A 19,958-nucleotide genomic window follows, 5' to 3' on the forward strand; every position below is an offset into this window, starting at 1 on the left:
CTTCTTCTCTGACCCATAGATCTCATCCTTCCACCAAGTTTGAGGGAAATCCATCTGTTAGTTTATGTGCAAAATCTCTTACAAAAAAAGGACGGGGTGAAAACGTAACCTCCTGGGCGGAGTTAATATTATAAAACTTTCTATTCTGGTCACCATACCAACACTATTGTTATGTAATCTTTGCTTATTGTTCAATATGAAATGTTCCTTTGTTGTGGGGCACCTTCAGACGTTTGCGGTTGTGTGACACGCAGTGAGCTCAAAGTCAGGAGAACGCTCCCTGTTGTAATCTCACATGTTTGCAGCTATTCCAAATATTCAAGGATTTCCCTGAATCATGTGCTCAGCGGCCTCTGGAAGCTGCTGCTCACATGCTGACTCGCTGCTTCACAACTCACTGGGGAAACGCTGGAGCTGGATCACGGTGCACAGGGGCCATGTTTGCTCAGTCTGTGCTGGCTCATGGAAGTCAGAGAACTGGGTCAGAGGTAATGGGAAAGCTGCCAAGGCACAGGCTGGATCCACATATATATATAGACATATATACAGATATATATTTTGGCTACACTGTCATGTTAAAGGACAAAGCTTGAAATGAATCCGACGAATATTACCTGTGTCAGCAAAACCTGATTATTCCTTGTTGTCCAAAATCTATTTAAAGCAACACTCAACATTTTAACCTTAAAATAGCAGCTTCAGAATGAGTCTGATGTTTGAGTGTGAACGTGGAGAAAGTTTCCTCCTTCACTCCCTGAACGTCTGAGAGTCACAGCTTCAACTGTCACAACCAGCTCCAGCTGAAGAGTGAAGCTGAACTGAGATCAGTTAAAAACACTCTGAAGTTATTAAAAACCAGAGTTTATCTCCAATGTTCGGCAGGAAACTGGTAAAATTTGAAGAATTCTTAAACAGAGTTTGGTGGATTTGTTGCGGCTGCAGCTCTTCTGGTTCAGGAAGCAGAGGATCATGGGTAATATCCAGCGTTCAGTTGTGTCAGAGCTCAACTCATTGACAGACGTTGGGGTCGATACTCGGTTATGATATATGTGCTGATTATTTCAGCGGAAGCCACAGACGTGAGGTCAGGTTATATTGACCTCCAGCTGGTCTCATCTTTCCCTCCCTGCTAACTTCCTTAGCCTCTGCAGCTGAGAACGTAACCACTCGAACGCAAAGTTTATCGTCTGCATGATGTCAAGTGTCGCAACTACGAGCTCACAAGTTGGGGTCGACTGACTTCATGTGCTAACAACTGTGGATTTGGGGAAATCGCATGAGGCCGAGTGTGAGCGGTTGTTGGCCTCACGTGAGTCCAACACAACGTTTACACAAACTCAGGTCTGCAGCTTCTCAAAGGTTAAACACAGACGTCCACTTTCCCTCGATTCAACCGTGACCTCTAATGATTCATTTCCTGCAAAGTTGATCCTTCGTGCTTTTGTGGTGCTTCGCCAGTTGTTTCATGCTTTAAGCTCTCGGCTGAAATGGCAAATAAAATATGTTGTCGTCTGGTCGCTGATCAGCCGATGTCTCGTTGATACGCTCTGATTCCTGATCCGCTCATGGAAGCTCGACGTTTAGTTTCCATCCACAACAAACACAACGCTGTGTTCAGGTATTTCCAGTTTGTTCTGTCAGAGTTTGTCCTGTCAGAGTTTATTCACCGGTGATTAAAGAATTCCAGCGTGCACATTGAAAAATGTATGACCGATCACACAAAGCATGACGTCATGAAACCTTTGTCTCTCAGCTGAGCAGGAATTCAGGGCAGATTCTGTTTTAGATCCCCGATGTCACATCAAACCTTTTGTGTTGCTCAGAGTTCAGAGGCAACACGGTTCTCCATCTTTAAACCGGCTGCAGGAGCAGAGTAACCCCCGATCTCTACCACCTGTCTGCTCTTAATCTGTTTAAAACATCCACACAGGCCTTTTCTCTTCTTCTCTAACAGGCAGCGACCGTCTTTACGGTGGTTTGTGGTTCACAGTCGCCGTTGTTGCTTCATTACAAAGTTTCTGAAGTGTAATTGTTTAAAAAATGGGAGCGGTTTATTTACCAATGTCTCACGCCCTGATTTTCTAAAGGAGGCGACGTCTGTTGTGTCATGTCCATCTGTTCGGTTGTTGAAAAACTTTGTGAGCCTGTGATATGACTTGTTGGTTGTGTGACTGGAACATCACAGGTTTGATCCCGGCTATTATTACGTGCTGTGCGCAATAAAGGGGAACCCGAGCGTTTCATTATTTTAAAATGCTTTGGCTACAGAATTTATTCACCCTCAACTTAGTGGTTTATGAACAAAGGTTTAGAAGAAGAGTTGTAACAAACAACCCCCTCTTCTCCACCCGTCATCCTTAAAAAGTCACGACTGACTTATACATGACCTCCACCAAGAATTCTTAACGTTCCAGTTAATGAGATCTTTATCGGTCGGCTGTGTAGAAATCCAGTTCCCAGTCAGACAAACAGGAAAGACAATCCTTCCTGGTTCAAGTCGTGAAATGAAAAAAAATCAAGTTGTGATGTTTGCTCTTCACGGGTCGGAGGTCGAAGTCGGGTTAGAATTAGTTTTAGGGTTAGAATTAGGGTTTGAGTTGGGGTTAGAACTGGGGTCAGGATTGGGGGTCAGGGTTATGACCGGGATTAGGGTAACACTTTTTTATAACTGTTCTTAAAGTCTTATAAATCTGACTGCAGCTTCACCAGCTCTGTTCATCAACTTGAACCGAGCTTAAGAACAAGTGTCACATTATATTCGCTCATCACCTCAAGGCCCCGCCTTCGTCTCGATGCTTATTAAAGCTGCGTGAGTTGAAAGTCGTGCAGGAAGAACCAGTCCGTCCAGTTTCCTGCTCTCAGCCGTTCTGTGGGTATTTCTGCACTGACGGACAAATGACAGCTTCTCCTCTCAGACCTCAGCTGTGACAGAACGACTCCGAGCTCCACAAACAAACACAGGTGAGACGACCGGGATCTCAACTCCAATTACACCTCCTGTGTCATCCAACCTTTTGTTTCCCATATCGAGTTCAAATGTGATGTCCTTTGCCGCACGGTTCGTAACTGTACTTTCTTTATTTCAAGTTTAATACTAAGTAGTCAGGATGTCGAAGATGGTCGTCAACCAGCCGCAGCCTGTGATGGATTCCCAGGAGTCGGACGAGTGGGGATCAGGGATATGTGACTGCTGCCAGGACGTCCCTGAGTGTAAGTGACGTTCGATAAAGAGTTAAAGTACGAGGGGGGAAAACTATTTACTTCCTCATGTCTTAAACATGTGTGTGTGTGTGTGTGTGTGTGTTTCAGGCTGTTTTGCTTTCTGGTGCTGTCCCTGCTTCGCCTGCATCACCACCAGGGACTACGGACAGTGTCTCTGTCTCCCCCTGCTGGACATGTTTGGCGTCGTCCCGCCCGTCACCATGTCCATGAGAGTCTCCATGCGGCAGCGATACGGCATCAAAGTGAGGACAAAACTTAAAGCTTTATTCTCACTCATTGTGTTGGATGGAGATTTCTTCAATGACAGAAAAGATTATAACGCAGTCTAACCCCTCCTCTCTGGAGATATTGTTATTTAACTTATTTCTTATTTTATAATCAAGTTACTCATCAGAATTTATTACATTTTAATCTGACCGAGCTGTTTGCGTTGCCCTTGTTTAAATTTGCATTTAAAGTGAAGTTGTGGACATTCACGATGTAAAACCTTCTTCTAAAAGTTTGTAAAACCAGCGTCTTGATGTGTGAATAACAACGTGAATGCATCTTTAACTTTACTTTGGCCAAATACAGTAATTACTAAAACCGATCTCCACACAAGCTGCAGTTAACAAGTGTGACTGATATTATAGCATAATAAAGTTATCTAGTCATTTAGTAAAGTATCTAACTCACAGTTGTTATATCAGAGGAAGCAGTTGGAAGCCGGCGAGTCTCTTCACCACCGGCTTCATCAGAAACTCTATTAGATTCATGCACATAAACAGAGAGCTCGTGTTTTGTTGTGCTTTTACGTAACTATTTGTCAGTTTTTCTTTGCTTTCAAAATAAAATGATTTGCTCAGTACGGTGTTGCAAACACAGGAAACTAGAAAGTCACTCACCTGCTTTTAAATAAGAGCTGACCCTGACTCGTCCCTGTGTTGCTTGTGCAGGACACCATGTTCAGGGACTGCTTGTTCGCCACCTTCTGCAACTCCTGCAGCTGGTGTCAGATGTCCAGAGAGATGAAGAGGAGGAAAATCCAGGTCCTTCTGGTCGGAGCCAAAAACACATGAGACACACGTGAGGAACACGTGACCTCTCGTCACTCGTCTCATGAAAAGGACGAGTGACTTCAAGTCCAGACTGAAAAACTCCCACAGTGAATGTTTGGCTGAAATATTAAAGTTATTTAAGTTGCTAAAAGGAAAAATGAATGGAAACCAGATGATTCTTTTGTCTTTTCTGCTGAGACTAAAATTGAATTCTTATCATTTGTATTTACTCTTCACTCTCTTTACTTTCAGAAAGAAATGACGCAGTTAGAATCATAAGAGTCTTTTATATATGTTTTCTATTTGTGATTTATTTAAAAGATAGATTTATATTTTTTCCAGATAAAAATTCACACTTTCATACATTGAAATATTAGCTTTAAATTCATCTTAGGAATTATTTCTCTGTGATTTTTATCCCTCATCTGTAAAATTGTAAACACTTTGCAACACAATCCTTTTTGTACGAGTGTGGACGATTCCATCGAACAGTAATTACCAACTAACATATTGACTATCAACTAACATATTGATTATCAACTAACATATTGACTATCAACTAACATATTGATTATCAACTAACATATTGATTATCAACTAACATATTGACTATCAACTAACATATTGATTATCAACTAACATATTGACTATCAACTAACATATTGATTATCAACTAACATATTGATTATCAACTAACATATTGACTATCAACTAACATATTGACTATCAACTAACATATTGATTATCAACTAACATATTGATTAAAGCCCTTTTCTTCTTCTTGCTCTTATAATCAAACCTGTTGCTTATGTTCATCATCAGTCAAATGTGAAGAAGCTGTTGTTGTTCAACATGTTGGCTTTAATTATTGATTTATTGTCAATAAAATGAATTAAAATGTGTAAAATTTGCTGTTTTTCTTAATGTATTGAATAGTGTTAAGAGTACATATATCTATAAATCTAAAAATGTGTAAAATACAAAAGGAACACTGCACAGTAAGAGGGAACAGAACAAGTGTCACATTATATTCGTTCATCACGTCAAGACCTCGTCTTCACGCTCAGCTCGGAGAAGCTGCGAGACGTGAACTAATCCGAACTCCAGTCAAACCAGTCCGTCCAGTGTCTGCTCTCAGGCGTTCTGGGTATTTCTGCACTGACGGACAAATGACAGCTTCTCATGAACCCTTTGTTTTCCACAATGTGTTAAAATGTTGTGTTCTTTGCAGCACAGTGCGTAACTGTAATTATATTATATTTACAAGATTGATATTTTGACATTTTTAAACCCATACATTCTTCTGCTGATTTAGAAAGTAGAATACAAACTTTATAAAACTGTGTTGATGTTGTAGCACAGGTACAAAGTATGTGTGTGATTATATTTCATACATTTGACATTAATAAACACATTAAATACAAACTCTACATAAGGTCATTTGCATGAAAAGCGCTGTATGAATAAAGTCTGGTTGATTGATTGATTGATTGATTGATTGATTGTTGTGTGTGTGTGTGTGTGTGTGTGTGTGTGTGTGTGTGTGTGTGTGTGTGTGTGTGTGTGTGTGTGTGTGTGTGTGTGTGTGTCTGGTGCTGTCCCTATTTTCGCCTGCCTCACCACCAGGGACTACGGAGAGTGTCTCCTGCTGGACATCAGTGGCCTAATCCCGTGTCCATGAGAGTCTCCATGCGGCAGCGGTACGGCATCAAAGTGAGGACAAAACTTAAAGCTTTATTTTCACTCATTCTGGTGAATTGAAAGTTCAGTTCGACATCTTTTAACCAGTGTAGTTTCATGCTGGAGACCTTTAATGAATTTTTAAATTTGCATTTTAAGGGAAGTTGTTGATTTTCACTTTGTAAAATCTTCCAAGACAAGTGGGACTGATATTATGGAACAGTGAAGTTATCTAGTTATTTAGTAAAGTACTCAGAGTTATAATATCAGAGGAAGCAGTTAGAAGCCTCTTCACCCCCGTCAGACTCTATTAGATTAGAGCTCATGTTTTTTATGCTTTTGTGTAACTATTTGTCAGTTTTTCTTACACACTCATATAACAATATGTGTGATTTAAAAAAATAAAGATCCATCAATTGGATGGAAATTGGGAATCTGGGAAATTCTTGATGATGAAGAAAGTGATAAAATAAAATCTGGAAGTGCATCAAAACCTACTGAGATCTTTCCTGGTCCATGTCCCAACCTCCCACCAAGTTTCAGAAGTTTTTATGTGACCCTGCTGACGATAGTCTGTCCTGTATGATCCCTGTGTTGTTTGAGCAGGGCTCCATCTCTGAGGACTTTGGGGACACGACCTGCTGCTCGTCCTGCGTCTGGTGTCACGTGTCCAGAGAGATGAAGAGGAGAAGAACCCAGGTCCTTCTGGTCGGAGCCACAAACACATGAAAACACACGCGGATGATTCTTTTGACCGTCACTCACACTGTAGATCGACGCCCTTTGAAACGGACGAATGATTTAAAGTCCAGACTGAAAAACTCCAGCAGTGAAAGTTTGCCTGAAATATTAAAGTTATTAAAGTTGTTGTAAAAAAAGCTATTACAGTGAAAAATATTCACACTTTCATACATTGAAATATTAATTATTCCATAATCTCCAGTAACTGAAGACAAACACACAGTCGATCAATTCCAAACTTCAACCAGAGGTTTAGTCCTTTGTCTTTTCAATAAAATGAATTAAAATGTCTGAAGTATGCTCCTATTTCTTTATGTATTCAATGTTGATAAGAGGACATATATCTATAAATCAAAAATACAAAAGGAACACTGCATAATAAAGTTTAATAGGTAAATACATATGTTTGTCCACTAGAGGAAGCCGTACTCTTCACCACAGCCTGTGATGTTGGAGGTTATGTGGGGTCACAGCGTCTCAGACCAGTGATCATCACTTTGTTCTGGTTCTGTCTGAGGACAACGAATAATGATTATATATTATTAATTCTCATAAATATGTAGGAAAATAAGATTCTTTACATCAGAGAATCTCTCAGCTTTTCAAATTGCAGAGAATATGTGTATTTCCTGAAAACAGATATCGAACTTATCAATAATTATAATTATGTTGTACATTTCCCTTCAACCAGTTCCAATCGACTATGAGAAAAATAATTAAACATTTTTAATTCGAGGACATTTCTGTTTTCTTCATAATTAAAATCATGTTTAAAAGATCTCAGTTAAAATGATGGATCCGTAAAAGACATAAACATTTTAATGCCATGTCACTTTATTTTGAAAATCCCCTCGTAAATTCAAAACAAAATCAAAGCAAACACGACTTTGGCTTCGGAATGACATCACTTTTTATATTCTGTGTTTTTCATTAGATTGCACAACGTTGTTGTTTTTTATCCGTACAAAAGAAGTAGATTACACGACATGAACAATAAAAATATAACGCAACACCAAGAATTAAAGAGAGAAAAGTATCGTAAATATTTATCATAATTTGGACTTTTGAAATATTTCTTTACGTTCTTTACTTGGCAGAATTAAGTTTCTATTTGTCTCTTAGCATTTTGTTCGTTCCGTCTTCTCACCTGTTCTCACCAGTTCTCACCTGTTCTCACCAGTTCTCACCTGTTCTCACCTGTTCTCACCTGTTCTCACCAGATCTCACCTGTTCTCACCTGTTCTCAGTTCTCACCTGTTCTCACCAGTTCTCACCTGTTCTCACCTGTTCTCACCACTTCTCACCAGTTCTCACCTGTTCTCACCTGTTCTCACCTGTTCTCACCTGTTCTCACCTGTTCTCACCGTTCTCACCAGTTCTCACCTGTTCTCACCTGCCTTTCTCACCTGTTCTCACCAGTTCTCACCTGTTCGTTCTCACCGTTCTCCACCTGTTCTCACCAGTTCTCACCTGTTCTCACCTGTTCTCACCTGTTCTCACCAGTTCTCACCAGTTCTCACCTGTTCTCACCTGTTCTCACCTGTTCTCACCAGTTCTCACCTGTTCTCACCAGTTCTCACCTGTTCTCACCAGGGTTAGGGTTAGGGTTAGGGTTCCTGATCCTGATGTTTTCACTTGTTGTTTTGGTTTTTACAGAGTTTGAATATGCCTCCATATACATAAAAGTATATGAAGAATAGCTCGTAAATATTGTAGAGCAATATTCAAGGTGGTGGAGATCAAAACAGAGCAAACACATGTTGGTTATTGGACCTTACTTCCTCAGGTGGATCCTTTTCAGTGGAAGTTTTCTGTGTTTTTCTTGTTTTGTGTATTTCTGCCCCCTAACGGCCGTAAATTGCCGTAAATTGATAAACGAGCGTGTCTGCTCTGTGTGGTCAGCTACACGACCTAATGAATTTAAAACTGATTGAGGACGGAGATATTTAACCTGGTTTTCTGTCGTTCAGGTGGAACCGACGCTCCCGTGGCCCCGTGGTCTCTGAGCTGTGGCGGGGGGCGATCCGACGTGGCCCGGTGCTCACTGTAAACTGCTCCGTGGGTTGTTTTTTTAATAGGATTATAATGACAGTTATGGTTTGCAAGAATTGATGTTTGTGACTTTTACGAGGTGTGAGTGGAGGGGCGGGGCCCGGCGGCTCATAAAGGCCACAGGAATGTTAATTGGTGGAGGCCACTGCGTCCCCCTTTGTTCTGCTCGCTCAGACTGGGCTTCTGTTGCGCCCGTTAAAGGCCGAAGCGCTGATTTAAAATCTGTGACTTTAACCCCGCACACACTCTGCTGCAGCACCCCCGCCCCCGCCCCCACACACATATGTACAGATTGTATCCCACCCACAACACCCCCCACACCCCCGTCCAGATACCCTCCCATTCTTTCTTCTGAGGTTTTCCTTCCCTCTCCCGAAGAAAATGGAGCCTTTGCTTCCCTCATTTCCTCCATGTTGCTTAATCAGGTGGTCGGCGCCCCCACCCCGCTGAGTTTGATCCAGTGTTGGGGGAGTAATTTTATCACAGGTTTCTCCCCCCCTGTTCTCCGGAGGCCACACGGGCGGCTGCACCAGACGACTCTGCACGGAGGTGAGGAGGGAAACAACAGAGGATTTGTGTCGGACGGTCGTTTTCTGTCGTTTGGAAACGTTTGATAAAGACAAAGTTTCTGTTTGGTTGAATGTTTCTGATAAATCTTCGTCAATCATTTAGAAGTTTTCTTTAACTTCTGCAGAGGAGCTCGTGTTTTCCTCTGCGTTTGTTGGTTTGTTAGCAGGATGACACAAAAACTACAGAAAGAACTCAATACATTTTAGAACTATTATCATTTTCTTTAACATTGCAAAATAGGGAATTTTCTCAGGGAATAATAAATGGATCTTGATTTTAAATATCTATCTTATTCAGAGAACTGATATTTATGAGGTTGTGAAAACAGCTTGACTGAGTTTAAATGACCGTTGGGCCTCGGTGGTTTTCAGGTATTTGGCCGAAAAAATATTCTTGGACAAATGAAGATTTGGACTTGGCATCCGATTTCTAAAACATCATCATCATCGTATATTTGTTGAATAAGAATCAAACACTTGTGGAGGCGCTATGAGAAATACATCAGGATTCATCCTCTGGGAGCCATGAATGTTGTGAAATGTTACTTTCATAACTTGATTGTACTTTTATTTTATGTTTTGGAGGCTCGGTTTAATAATAGTTTAGTGTTAATTTAATCTTCATATCAGCAGGAGATTTACAGAAACAATCTGTTCTTACTGAAGGAAACAACTTTAAAACTGTTTTTCTCTGTGGACATCGTGAGACACTGAAAAGCTGAGGTATCAACTTGGTGAGTCCAGCGAGGACAGAGTTTGAGACGGCGCTCAGGGGTCACGTGATGGATTTGAACCTGGAATCTGATCGAGTCCCCCCGACAGTCCGGAGCACCTTGACAGACAGAAACGCCGTCTATCTGCCCGAGTCTCTCCATAATTTCCTGGGGAAGTGTTCCTTTTAAAAGACAAGGCCTGAGCTGCCGGGGGAGTCGGCGCTGATAACGGCCCAGGTTAAGATGAGGCGGGGGGGTGGGGTGGGGGGCGGAGGCGTAGTCCGACACACGCTATCAGACGACGGGCCTCCGAGCAAACAAACAGCCCTGACCTCTCCAAACAACGGCAGCAGGGAGCAGCTGATAGGGGGGAGACGGATAGGTAGAGGTTGGTGATGGTGCAGCGAGTGTGTGTGTGTGTGTGTGTGTGTGTGTGTGTGTGTGTGTGTGTGTGTGTGTGTGTGTGTGTGTGTGTGTGTGTATGAGGGGGTAGAGATCAGGGGGCAAAGGTGCACGCAGGGCAGGAATTATCTGATCCCTCCGTGATCTCAGTGTCTCAGTGTCGATCAGAGGCCTGTGTGGGTGTGTGTGTGTGGGTGTGGGTGTGTGTGTGTGTGGGTGTGTGTGTGTGTTTCTGTGTGAGTGGTTCTTTACACTTAATGAGTCACTCGGTCTCAAAGTGGGTTTCTATCCAAGAACAACAGAGGTTTTGTGCCCTGACCTCTGGGGGGAGCTGACGTTCATCTTCACAGTTCTTCAACCAAACAAGAAAACAAGTCACATTTCAGAAGTTAACGTCAAAAGATTCCGAACAACAGAAATATCCAGTAAAACAAAAATCTTTTGATCGGAGCTGGATCAACGAGCAGCAGAAAAACTCTAAATTAACTGTATTTATATTTTTATAGCTCCACAGATTTTAAAACCGTGCACCAGCGATGTGAAGATGGAATCGTGTGTGTGTGTGTGTGTGTGTGTGTGTGTGTGTGTGTGTGTGAATGTGCCTTGTCTTGTTTCTTTAGTTTTTTAGTACTAGTGATACTTTTTGATCTTGATTCTTTATGTGTTGATAATTTTGCACTTTTTATTTTATTTTGTGAAGCACCTTGTAACTCGAAAGGCACGACATACAAAAAGTGTATTATTATTCTACAGCAGCAGACGCACGAATAAGAATAAGAATAAGAATAAGAATAAGAATAAGAATAAGAATAAGAATAAGAATAAGAATAAGAATAAGAATAAATTGACAAAGAGCATAAAGGTTAAACTAATCAAAGAACAGTAGCGACAGTAATAAAGCATGTGTCAATATTATTTTAATATATTTTAGTCATGTACATCCCAAGGAAACATTTAAAGTGAGATAATATGGTCTTTAAAATAATTACTAGATAATATATATCGTGGTAAAGTATAATAAATACTAAAACTATTATAATAAATAGTAAAACTACAACTAACTTTTGACATCATAACTCATTGATATACAAACAAATATTGATTTTGTGTCTAACCCCCATATTTTGGAATATTCCATGTAAACAGTTTCTGCAGATCAAACTTTGAGTTTTCCCGTCATGAAACCTGTTTCTGAAACGTCTCACACATGTGAACAAGACGCAGGAAGCTCCGGTCGTCACAAGCAACTCATAAGACGTCGAGCTGCCACTTCAGCGACTGGATGGATTGTGGGGGAACGGCTCCCTGGACACAAACAGGTAAAAGGCCCCTCGTCTGCACGGGGCCCTCGGACTGAGATGATGGAGTTCTTATGTCTTCACTGAGTCACTTCATTCAGAGGCTGTGGCTCCAGGGGCCTCCTGACCTCAGGGGTCCATCCTCACCTCTGTGGTAAGTTTAGGCAACTAGAGCTTCTTGGTTAATGTCGGAGAAAGGACGACAGGAGCTGGAGCAACAGTTTGAAGTGTTGAAGTGAGTTTCACCTCCTCACGTATCGATCGGACTGAGGACGACACTTGGTTCAAACACCACAGGAGGCCGAGTCCGTGTGAACGAGCTGATTCAGGTTCTGCTGATCTGATGATCGACTGGATCTTCAGATGGTTGAGGAACAAATCCACCAGTTGGAGTTGAGAGATTCTCAGACACCACATCACTGCACAGGGGACATTTAGTTTCTTATGTATAAACTTTGTTTTACTAATGTGAAAGAAATATAATATAACAAATGTAAAACAGTACTACAGCTCTCATCCAGGATTTTATAAAAACGTGAAGCACTTTTATCCTTTGGCTGATAAACTCACATCTGAGCCTCATATCTGTATCTGAGTTTATGTTGCTAACTTTTATTTTAGGGAAAAAAATCAACACATGAAATATGTTTATATCTTTAATTCAAGTTCTATATATTTGGTTGTATTTGTGTTTTCTATTTATTATCACATGTCTTTGGCATAAGGCCTCGATAATGCAATGACATATAATCTTTCAATATTCAAAATGGTATAAAGACATCGGCATCAGAATTATTTTACTTATTATTGACTTGTCTGCTGCTCTTTAGTAATCTGTATATTTCATGTTTATATGATTATATACTCTCCCCTGTAAATATCGTCCCATCAGCACCTTAATCTAATATCTACGGTTAGATGTAAAACTGCATTTCGTTGTACTTGTACTATGTGCAATAGATAATATAGGATATAAGATAAGATACGATAAGATCAAGTAAACATGTAATTTAAACACAAGGAAAATATATAAAAATAAAAAAATAAAAGAAACACTATGTCCACAGTGTAATCTGATTACACATTAGCCATCGAATCACACAGATACAAACAAATATTTCTCACTGAAACGCAGAGAACTTTAGAAAATGCTCAGTTTTTTTTTGTTGCTTTAAGAATCTGTAGCTTTAGATGCACGTTCACATGTATTATTGTCTCTGTGGACGTGGCCTGAACGTGCACGTGTGTGTGTGTGTGTGTGTGTGTGTGTGTGTGTGTGTGTGTGTGTGTGTGTGTGTGTGTGTGTGTGTGTGTGTGTGCGTGTGCGTGACACATGCAGACAAACGAGCGAGGAGAGGGGAGGAGGGTGAGGGGGAGGGAGGGTCAACAGATTCTTTGATTACTGAACCTTGTCATTCAGATAGTCGAGGACTCGAACACACGGCCGGCACACAGAGGAGCTCACCTCCATCTGCAGGGGCCTGGCCCGGGTTTTATATAAATTATATAAATGCTTTTAGTCTCATTAGAGGTTGTATGTGCACTTTTAATATTGTTGTTATTGCTTTTAATGGATTACAAACAATTCTGATGGTTACTTAATTTGTTTAAGTTGGTAACTGCAAAGTTATTTCATATCTTATATCATATTAGTAAGTTAAATGTGTTTGTTGTCTGGACGAATCAAAATGTCTGAAGACGTCACATAAAACTCAACACAACTAGCAATAAACTTTTTATTCCATTTTCTGGCATTTTAAACAATAATAATAATCATGAGAAGAAGAAATTATGTTTCTTGGCTCTTTTCTAAATATCCAAGGGCAACTTACAGTCATCATAAATAAACAGAATAACAGAATAAAATAGAATCAGTGCATTAATCAATTTAGATTTTTTTAAGTGGAACATATCTTCATTTACATCCCATAATATCAGAGTAAAAAATGAAAGGTTTCAGTAGTAAGAGGAGTCACAGGAGTCCTTCCTCCACTCGGGGGCAGTACTGAGGCCTCAGGCCCCTGAGCCGTGTTGTTAGCTGTTGATATACGGCCGCTGCAAACAGCCTCTGAGTGCATCTCAAGGTTCATTGAAAGGGTGAATAAGCTCTATAACTAACATCTATAAATAAGATCTATAACTAAGATCTATAACTAACATCTATAACTAACATCTATAACTCTTCTCCTGTTAACGTCGTCTGTGGTGTCACACGTTGACCTGAGCGCGTTCGATCCTTCAAAACGCAGTGAAGCAGAGCCTCTGCTCATGATGTGATGTGGTGAATCTACAAGTTTTCATTTGTTTAAAAACTAAACACGTTCAACAGAGGATCCATGAATCCAAGAGGTCGGAGATATTCTTACAAGTTTGTCCAAAATGCATAAAAACAAACTGAACAGAAAAGAGAAACCACAGCTCTTCACACTTTATCTGGACATTATGATAAAATAATCTGCAGCAAAAATAAACAACTGCAAACAGAGGTTAAATATGAACTTTGGCTCCTTCAATAACAAAACACATTAATTAACATTCATACTCGAGTCCAACATGTAAAAGAGCCGGATTCTGTCATGCAGACAAGTTTTCATCTGCAGTATTATGGTAAAAAACATACAAATAACATATAAACACATGTATAAATCCACACAAATACACATTTAACATGTTTAATTACTAGATGAATAATATCACTTCATGATGGACAAAGGCACAAATTATTAGGAAAACAATATAAAGACATATCACACAGGAGCAAATCAATGATGTATTAAAACAAGGAATGAATTTTTCTGATCTGATTATTTGGTGACATTAAAATGTTCCTGGATTTAAAAAAGCTTGAATTTTAATCTTCGTGTATCTTTTAATTCTTCATAACCTTAAAAAACATGCACAAATGTCTCAGAAAGAATTTTAAATAGTTTGTTGTTCATCTGGATTAAATGATTATTCACAGAAAATCCCAGGTTTTATATCGATAAATCTTAAAGCAGTAATTTATTGAAGGTGATTTCTTGTTGCTTGATGTTCTTCTCCTCAGTCTCTCAGGCGTCAGCATCTAAATCTCTGATGCAAATCAGAAGCAGCAGAAAAAAACCCCCGATTCCATAAAACAAACCCAGTAACTCCAGCGTTCACAGACAGCAGAGACTTACTGTGTGTTGAGGTGAAAGTGGCGTCTCACCGGAATCGAACCTTTCACAGTCAGCGGGAGTTTAAACTGTCCAGAGCAGCTGAGGGGCTGCGTGAGATCAGGGGAGCTGCACCGTCACTGGAACAGCAGAGCTTTAGTTTTGTGTGTTTGACAGAATCACACATGTTGTTTAAAGTTGATGCTGCATCTAGATTTTCAGACAGAATAAACCTTCGCACCGTTTAGAAGCTGCTGGACTCGGTTCTTGAAGATTAATTATTTTTATTGGTGAGTCTTTACATCTGAAGGTGAACATCTGGAAACATCTGTTGCTGTTTTCAGGAAAATGAAGAGTTGATTCTTTAAATTAAAAAAGAAATCTAAATTGTGCACCAGCGTTAATCTCAAAGTTTCCTGATATCAGGTTCTTTTACTGTTTTTATTTGTTTATCTCGATAATAATTCCTTTTCTCTTCCAGGATTTTAAATAAACGTCTGTGGGTCTTGACTCTTTATGGTCACGAAACATAAACTTATCATCAGGTGTAAGACACCAAAACACAAGGTCACATGTTTGTTTTGTAATAATAAAAACATGACGCTGCAACAAAGTCCCTCCGTGACGCAGATTCAGTGTAAGAGAAGCAGCATCAGTTACAGTTCGGTCTCAAACACACATTTCAAGGTTCAGCTTCAGATCAGATGAGTTTTCAACTGTCAATCAAATCAGGATCAAATCAATCTCCTCTTTTTGTTTCCTCGAGCTGCAGCTGAAGAAGAGAAATGAAAACTTCAACCACGTTCGAACCAAAAGTACGAACAAAGAAAGTTCCCTCAGATTGTTGAACGTCTGTGTTTCAATGGACCAGGAAGAGATCGGACAAATTAGCTTGTTAACGTACAAACAGCCGATGGCTACAACAAAGTGTTCCACTCCAGTCCACCAGGGGGCAGTAATGCAGGTGTTGCTATCGAGCAAACGTCCCAACAACAGGAAACGTTACGTTATTGCAGTGATTGACTGGATCCGTCTTCAGTGCTGAAAGGTTCCTGTTCTTTTTGTGAAGTTCCACCACTTGAGCTTTTTAGATGAGTAAAACGATGAACTGGATCTTACAAAGGTTCCTAGTTCCTGGAGAACTTTCCTGCAAAGGTTCCTAGTTCCTGGAGAACGTTCCTGCAAAGGTTCCTAGTTCCTGGAGAACGTTCCTGCAAAGGTTCCTAGTTCCTGGAGAACGTTCCTGCAAAGGTTCCTAGTTCCTGGAGAACGTTCTAGATCTAGGTTCCTATATTTTGTGCAGAAAGTTGATGAGGTGGAAACACAGCTTTTGATTTGTCTGCTGAAGCCTCAGAATATAAACCTCAGAATTTATTTTGATATAGTAACAGTTGATTTTAATTCTTAAACTGAAATTACAATAACATGGAATCTCTTTGTTTTCAGAATAAACTGAAAAATGACTGATTTCAATATAGAAGCACGTGAGCGTCACTGAATTCATCAGTAAAAGCGTTTGGACGTCGTCTGAACCTCCGAGTCCGACTCACTAGGAACTCGTGCACACTTGGTCTCTGTTGTTTCTCTGTTCTTCCTCTTAATTTGAAATTACTCATTTCCTGTGGGCGGAGAAGTCGTCCAGTGCATTCAAGGCAAAAAAAAAAAAAAAAGAAACCTGCCGTGTCACAATTAAGAGAACTCACAGTTGCCCCGGTAACTACCCCGACCCACCAGACCCCACCCCCACCTTCCCCTCTACCCCCCCCGTAATAACCTAGACTCTTTGTCACCGTGGTGATTGGTAGACTAAACAGCGCAATATTCACCAGATCCACAACCAGCGGATCATTACAAACATTAAGACGATACAAAGGGAAACAAAACTGGTGACCCCGCCCCACCCACACGGCCCCCCTGGCCCCTCACACTCTCTATTTTAAGTGCACGCCATCACGTGGGCATGCAATTACACACACACACACACACACACACACACACACACACACACACACACACACACACACACACACACACACACACACACACACACAGTGAAGCCTATATATTCTTAACATTCTTCGGCCAGTAAACAAACGGGCCGGACAGATGCATCACCCCAGGCAGACAGAGAGATTCTGAGGGCTGGGAATGTTTACACGGTGCTGTCGCCTGCCGAGGCCTCATCCAGAGGCGGCGAGGACTCAGACACGCAGAGAAACACTGAGAGACAACGTTCATCAAGTCAACCGACTGATACCAACTCTGATACGACCACTGAGGCAACAGGGGGAATCTCATCGTGCAAGAAAGACTCGATTGGAGAAAACGTTTCACAGAAGTCAACTTAAAAGAAAGTGAAATAAAAACATTTACATTCATCGACCTAAAACAGCGTTTGTCCAGTTGTCCAGTTACATGAGTTTGATGAATTTGAAAAAGTGTGTGGACAAACATCACGTTAAAAACGGATGGATTCTGGACCAAGCCTCCAGGATACAGGCGTTAGAGGGCCCCCTGGTGTTCGCCTGCAGAATAAATACCACAGGAAGAAACGCTAAATGGCGACAAAGATGCAAAACGTGTGCAAAGATGTGGGGGTGGGGGGGGCCTCAGGTTTGTGCCCAGTAGACCAGGGGCACTTCAATCTCAAAATGCTTTGTTTTGTTTTGCTATGGTTGAACGAGATGTTTGATAGAAACGGTGCACAACAGGTTTCAACGTATATTTCATCTTGTTCGGTGGGTGTGTCAGCAGCAGCGTGTTTATAATACAAGATGTATTAAAAAGGAAGTGACACAATGGATTCTAAAGTTCTCTACTAACGTGGCAGCTGCTGTTTGGTGTTGAAGATGCTTGAAGACATGTTTGTTGCAAGTATTGTATAATGAAGTTATTTAATAGAATATGCACGTATTTAAACCTGTGTCATCAACCTTTCAGATCATTGTTTGCATCTTTCCACAGTCGATGTTGTTTATTACAACCGAAACCATCACCACACAGACTTTATGAAAACAAATCAGACCAGAAAAGGTTCCTATCATCAGTTTTTCTAACATTTATAGAGGTTGTTGGACTAAATAGTCTCAACTTAGGGTCCAATCACAGTGCTAACTTTAACCAGAGCTTTCTACCATCTCACACCGTCAGTTGATGGCATTTGCTCAGTTGTCATTTTAACCTGAGATCCTCCGCAGTTTCTCCGGAAGCGAAGTGTGTGTGAACACAAATGTCCGAGTGAACGTCTCCAGACTTTCTGCAGACATTCTCCATGTGGCCTCCTATAAAGTCTGCAGGGGATCCCCCTTCTAATATGTGACACACGCAAATGTGAAAAAAATAAAAAAACTATTTCTCAGGATGAAAAAGTGATGTCACACACGCAGACGACACGGACAAAGATGTCAAGAGAGTTTGTGGTGATAAGAGCCGACGGACGCAGATCCTCCGGAGGGACACGTCTGAAAAACGGCTCAAAACTAAACCTGTGAAAGGTAGAAAGAGCCGACTTCACTTTAAAAACATGTGACCAATTCATCCCACTCCCATTGGCCCTCTGGTCGAAGCTACGCTCCTAAAACACATGAAACAAGACGACTTCTCTGTGACTCGCTCGCTGTAACTTCTGGCTGCTGCAGGTCGGTTAGCGACAGACGTTCATCTCTGTCCTACGAGGGCCACAGATCTTTGTAACTTTATTTATTGATGGCTATCGGTAATTTTCCAACCCCTAAATGTAAGTGTGTTACTTTGGTCACATGACATCATGGTTTCAACGGACTCCTCGATCGGCTGTTTTCATGCAGCTGAAGTCACGTTAGGACAAGTGAGCAAACTGGACGACGATGAAAATCACGAGCTGCAGCGGGAAAATCTGTGGAAAAATGTCGCCTGACGTTCGTGCTCAGTTCCTATTGGTCTGGTTGTCTGCTGCCCTCCTCTGGATAAGATAAGATAGAATAACACTCAGTCGATCCCCAGGGGCAGATTCAATAAGTGAGCTGCTGTTCCGCCCCAAAACTGGAACGTTTGAATCTATCCTGAACTTTGTTTTTCCTTTCCTGAGCTTCGTCGTGTTGAATTGGCACCGAACTCTTTCATTTATCGGCTGCAGATGAAGATTTTCGGTGGGGGGGGGTCGATCTGACCTCGGAGGAGAGAACAGAGGTTTGCGTGCGGCGCTCAGACGATTGGTGGGACTGAATAAGAACCAGCCAGCAGACATGTTGGAGTCCCCGCGGCCCCGGATACGAATGAGCTGACCGCATTCTACCGTGACTCCACATCAGTCAAAAAGATATACGCCACTTCCTCCACACACACACACACACACACACACACACACACACACACACACACACACACACACACACACACACACACACACACACACACACACACACACACACACAGCAACGAGCCTCCATCCCCGTCTCCATCAGTCAAGTCCTGCGGCCGATGAACTTCCATCGTCTCCAAGGTTGATAACAAGCCTCTTAAGCTTGGCGGCTAATCAAGCTCAAAGGAGGGAGCGAGGGAGAGATAGTGGAGGAGAACAAGAGGTCTGCCTGTGGATAGGGTGATGTCTCTCTCTCTCCCTCCCTCTCCTCTTCATTTTCAATTTTCCCTTATCTCCCTTTCTCCACAGGGGGAGGTGGAGGGAGGCCTAATAGCTTGTGAGGAGGGGTGAGGGCCGGAGGGGGGCCTAGAGTCTCTCTCTCCACATACCAGTCATTTACTTTAACTGGAGAGAGAGAGCGAGCGAGAGAGAGAGAGAAGGAGAAATGTCTTGATAAATCATCCAGGGTCACGCGGCTTCCATGTTCCCCCCCGAGTTACGGAGATAGTGGGTGAAGAGAAAGAAATGAAAGAGGGAAAGAAAAATGACAGAGGTAAAAGAGACGAACAACAATCTGTCCCAGACGTCTCCCGTTTGAAGTTTGTCTCCTCTGACGTCAGGACGCAGAAATCCACAGAAACCGAGTTCAACTGGGTCCATTGAATGTACGACTGAATATCAGGAGGAGGGAGAGTGGAACAATGTGTTAATACTCGGAGGATATGTCATATTTTTACAATAATAAAGTGGTAATTTGATAAGAATGAA

At 41.4% G+C, this 19,958-nt stretch overlaps 1 protein-coding gene across 1 annotated transcript; it reads left to right on the forward strand.

Annotated features, from left to right (window-relative positions):
- Positions 1 to 2,661: 2,661 nt before the first annotated feature.
- Positions 2,662 to 5,161, forward strand: ponzr2 (plac8 onzin related protein 2). The gene is made up of 4 exons (XM_035177881.2): positions 2,662 to 2,961; positions 3,088 to 3,210; positions 3,310 to 3,464; positions 4,158 to 5,161. Exons 2-4 carry the CDS (start codon positions 3,108 to 3,110, stop codon positions 4,278 to 4,280), a joined length of 381 nt encoding a protein of 126 aa, XP_035033772.1. The 5' UTR covers positions 2,662 to 2,961; positions 3,088 to 3,107; the 3' UTR covers positions 4,281 to 5,161.
- Positions 5,162 to 19,958: the final 14,797 nt, after the last annotated feature.

The sequence above is a fragment of the Hippoglossus stenolepis genome, chromosome 15 (assembly GCF_022539355.2).
Source record: "Hippoglossus stenolepis isolate QCI-W04-F060 chromosome 15, HSTE1.2, whole genome shotgun sequence".
NCBI classification, from domain to species: Eukaryota; Metazoa; Chordata; class Actinopteri; order Pleuronectiformes; family Pleuronectidae; genus Hippoglossus; species Hippoglossus stenolepis.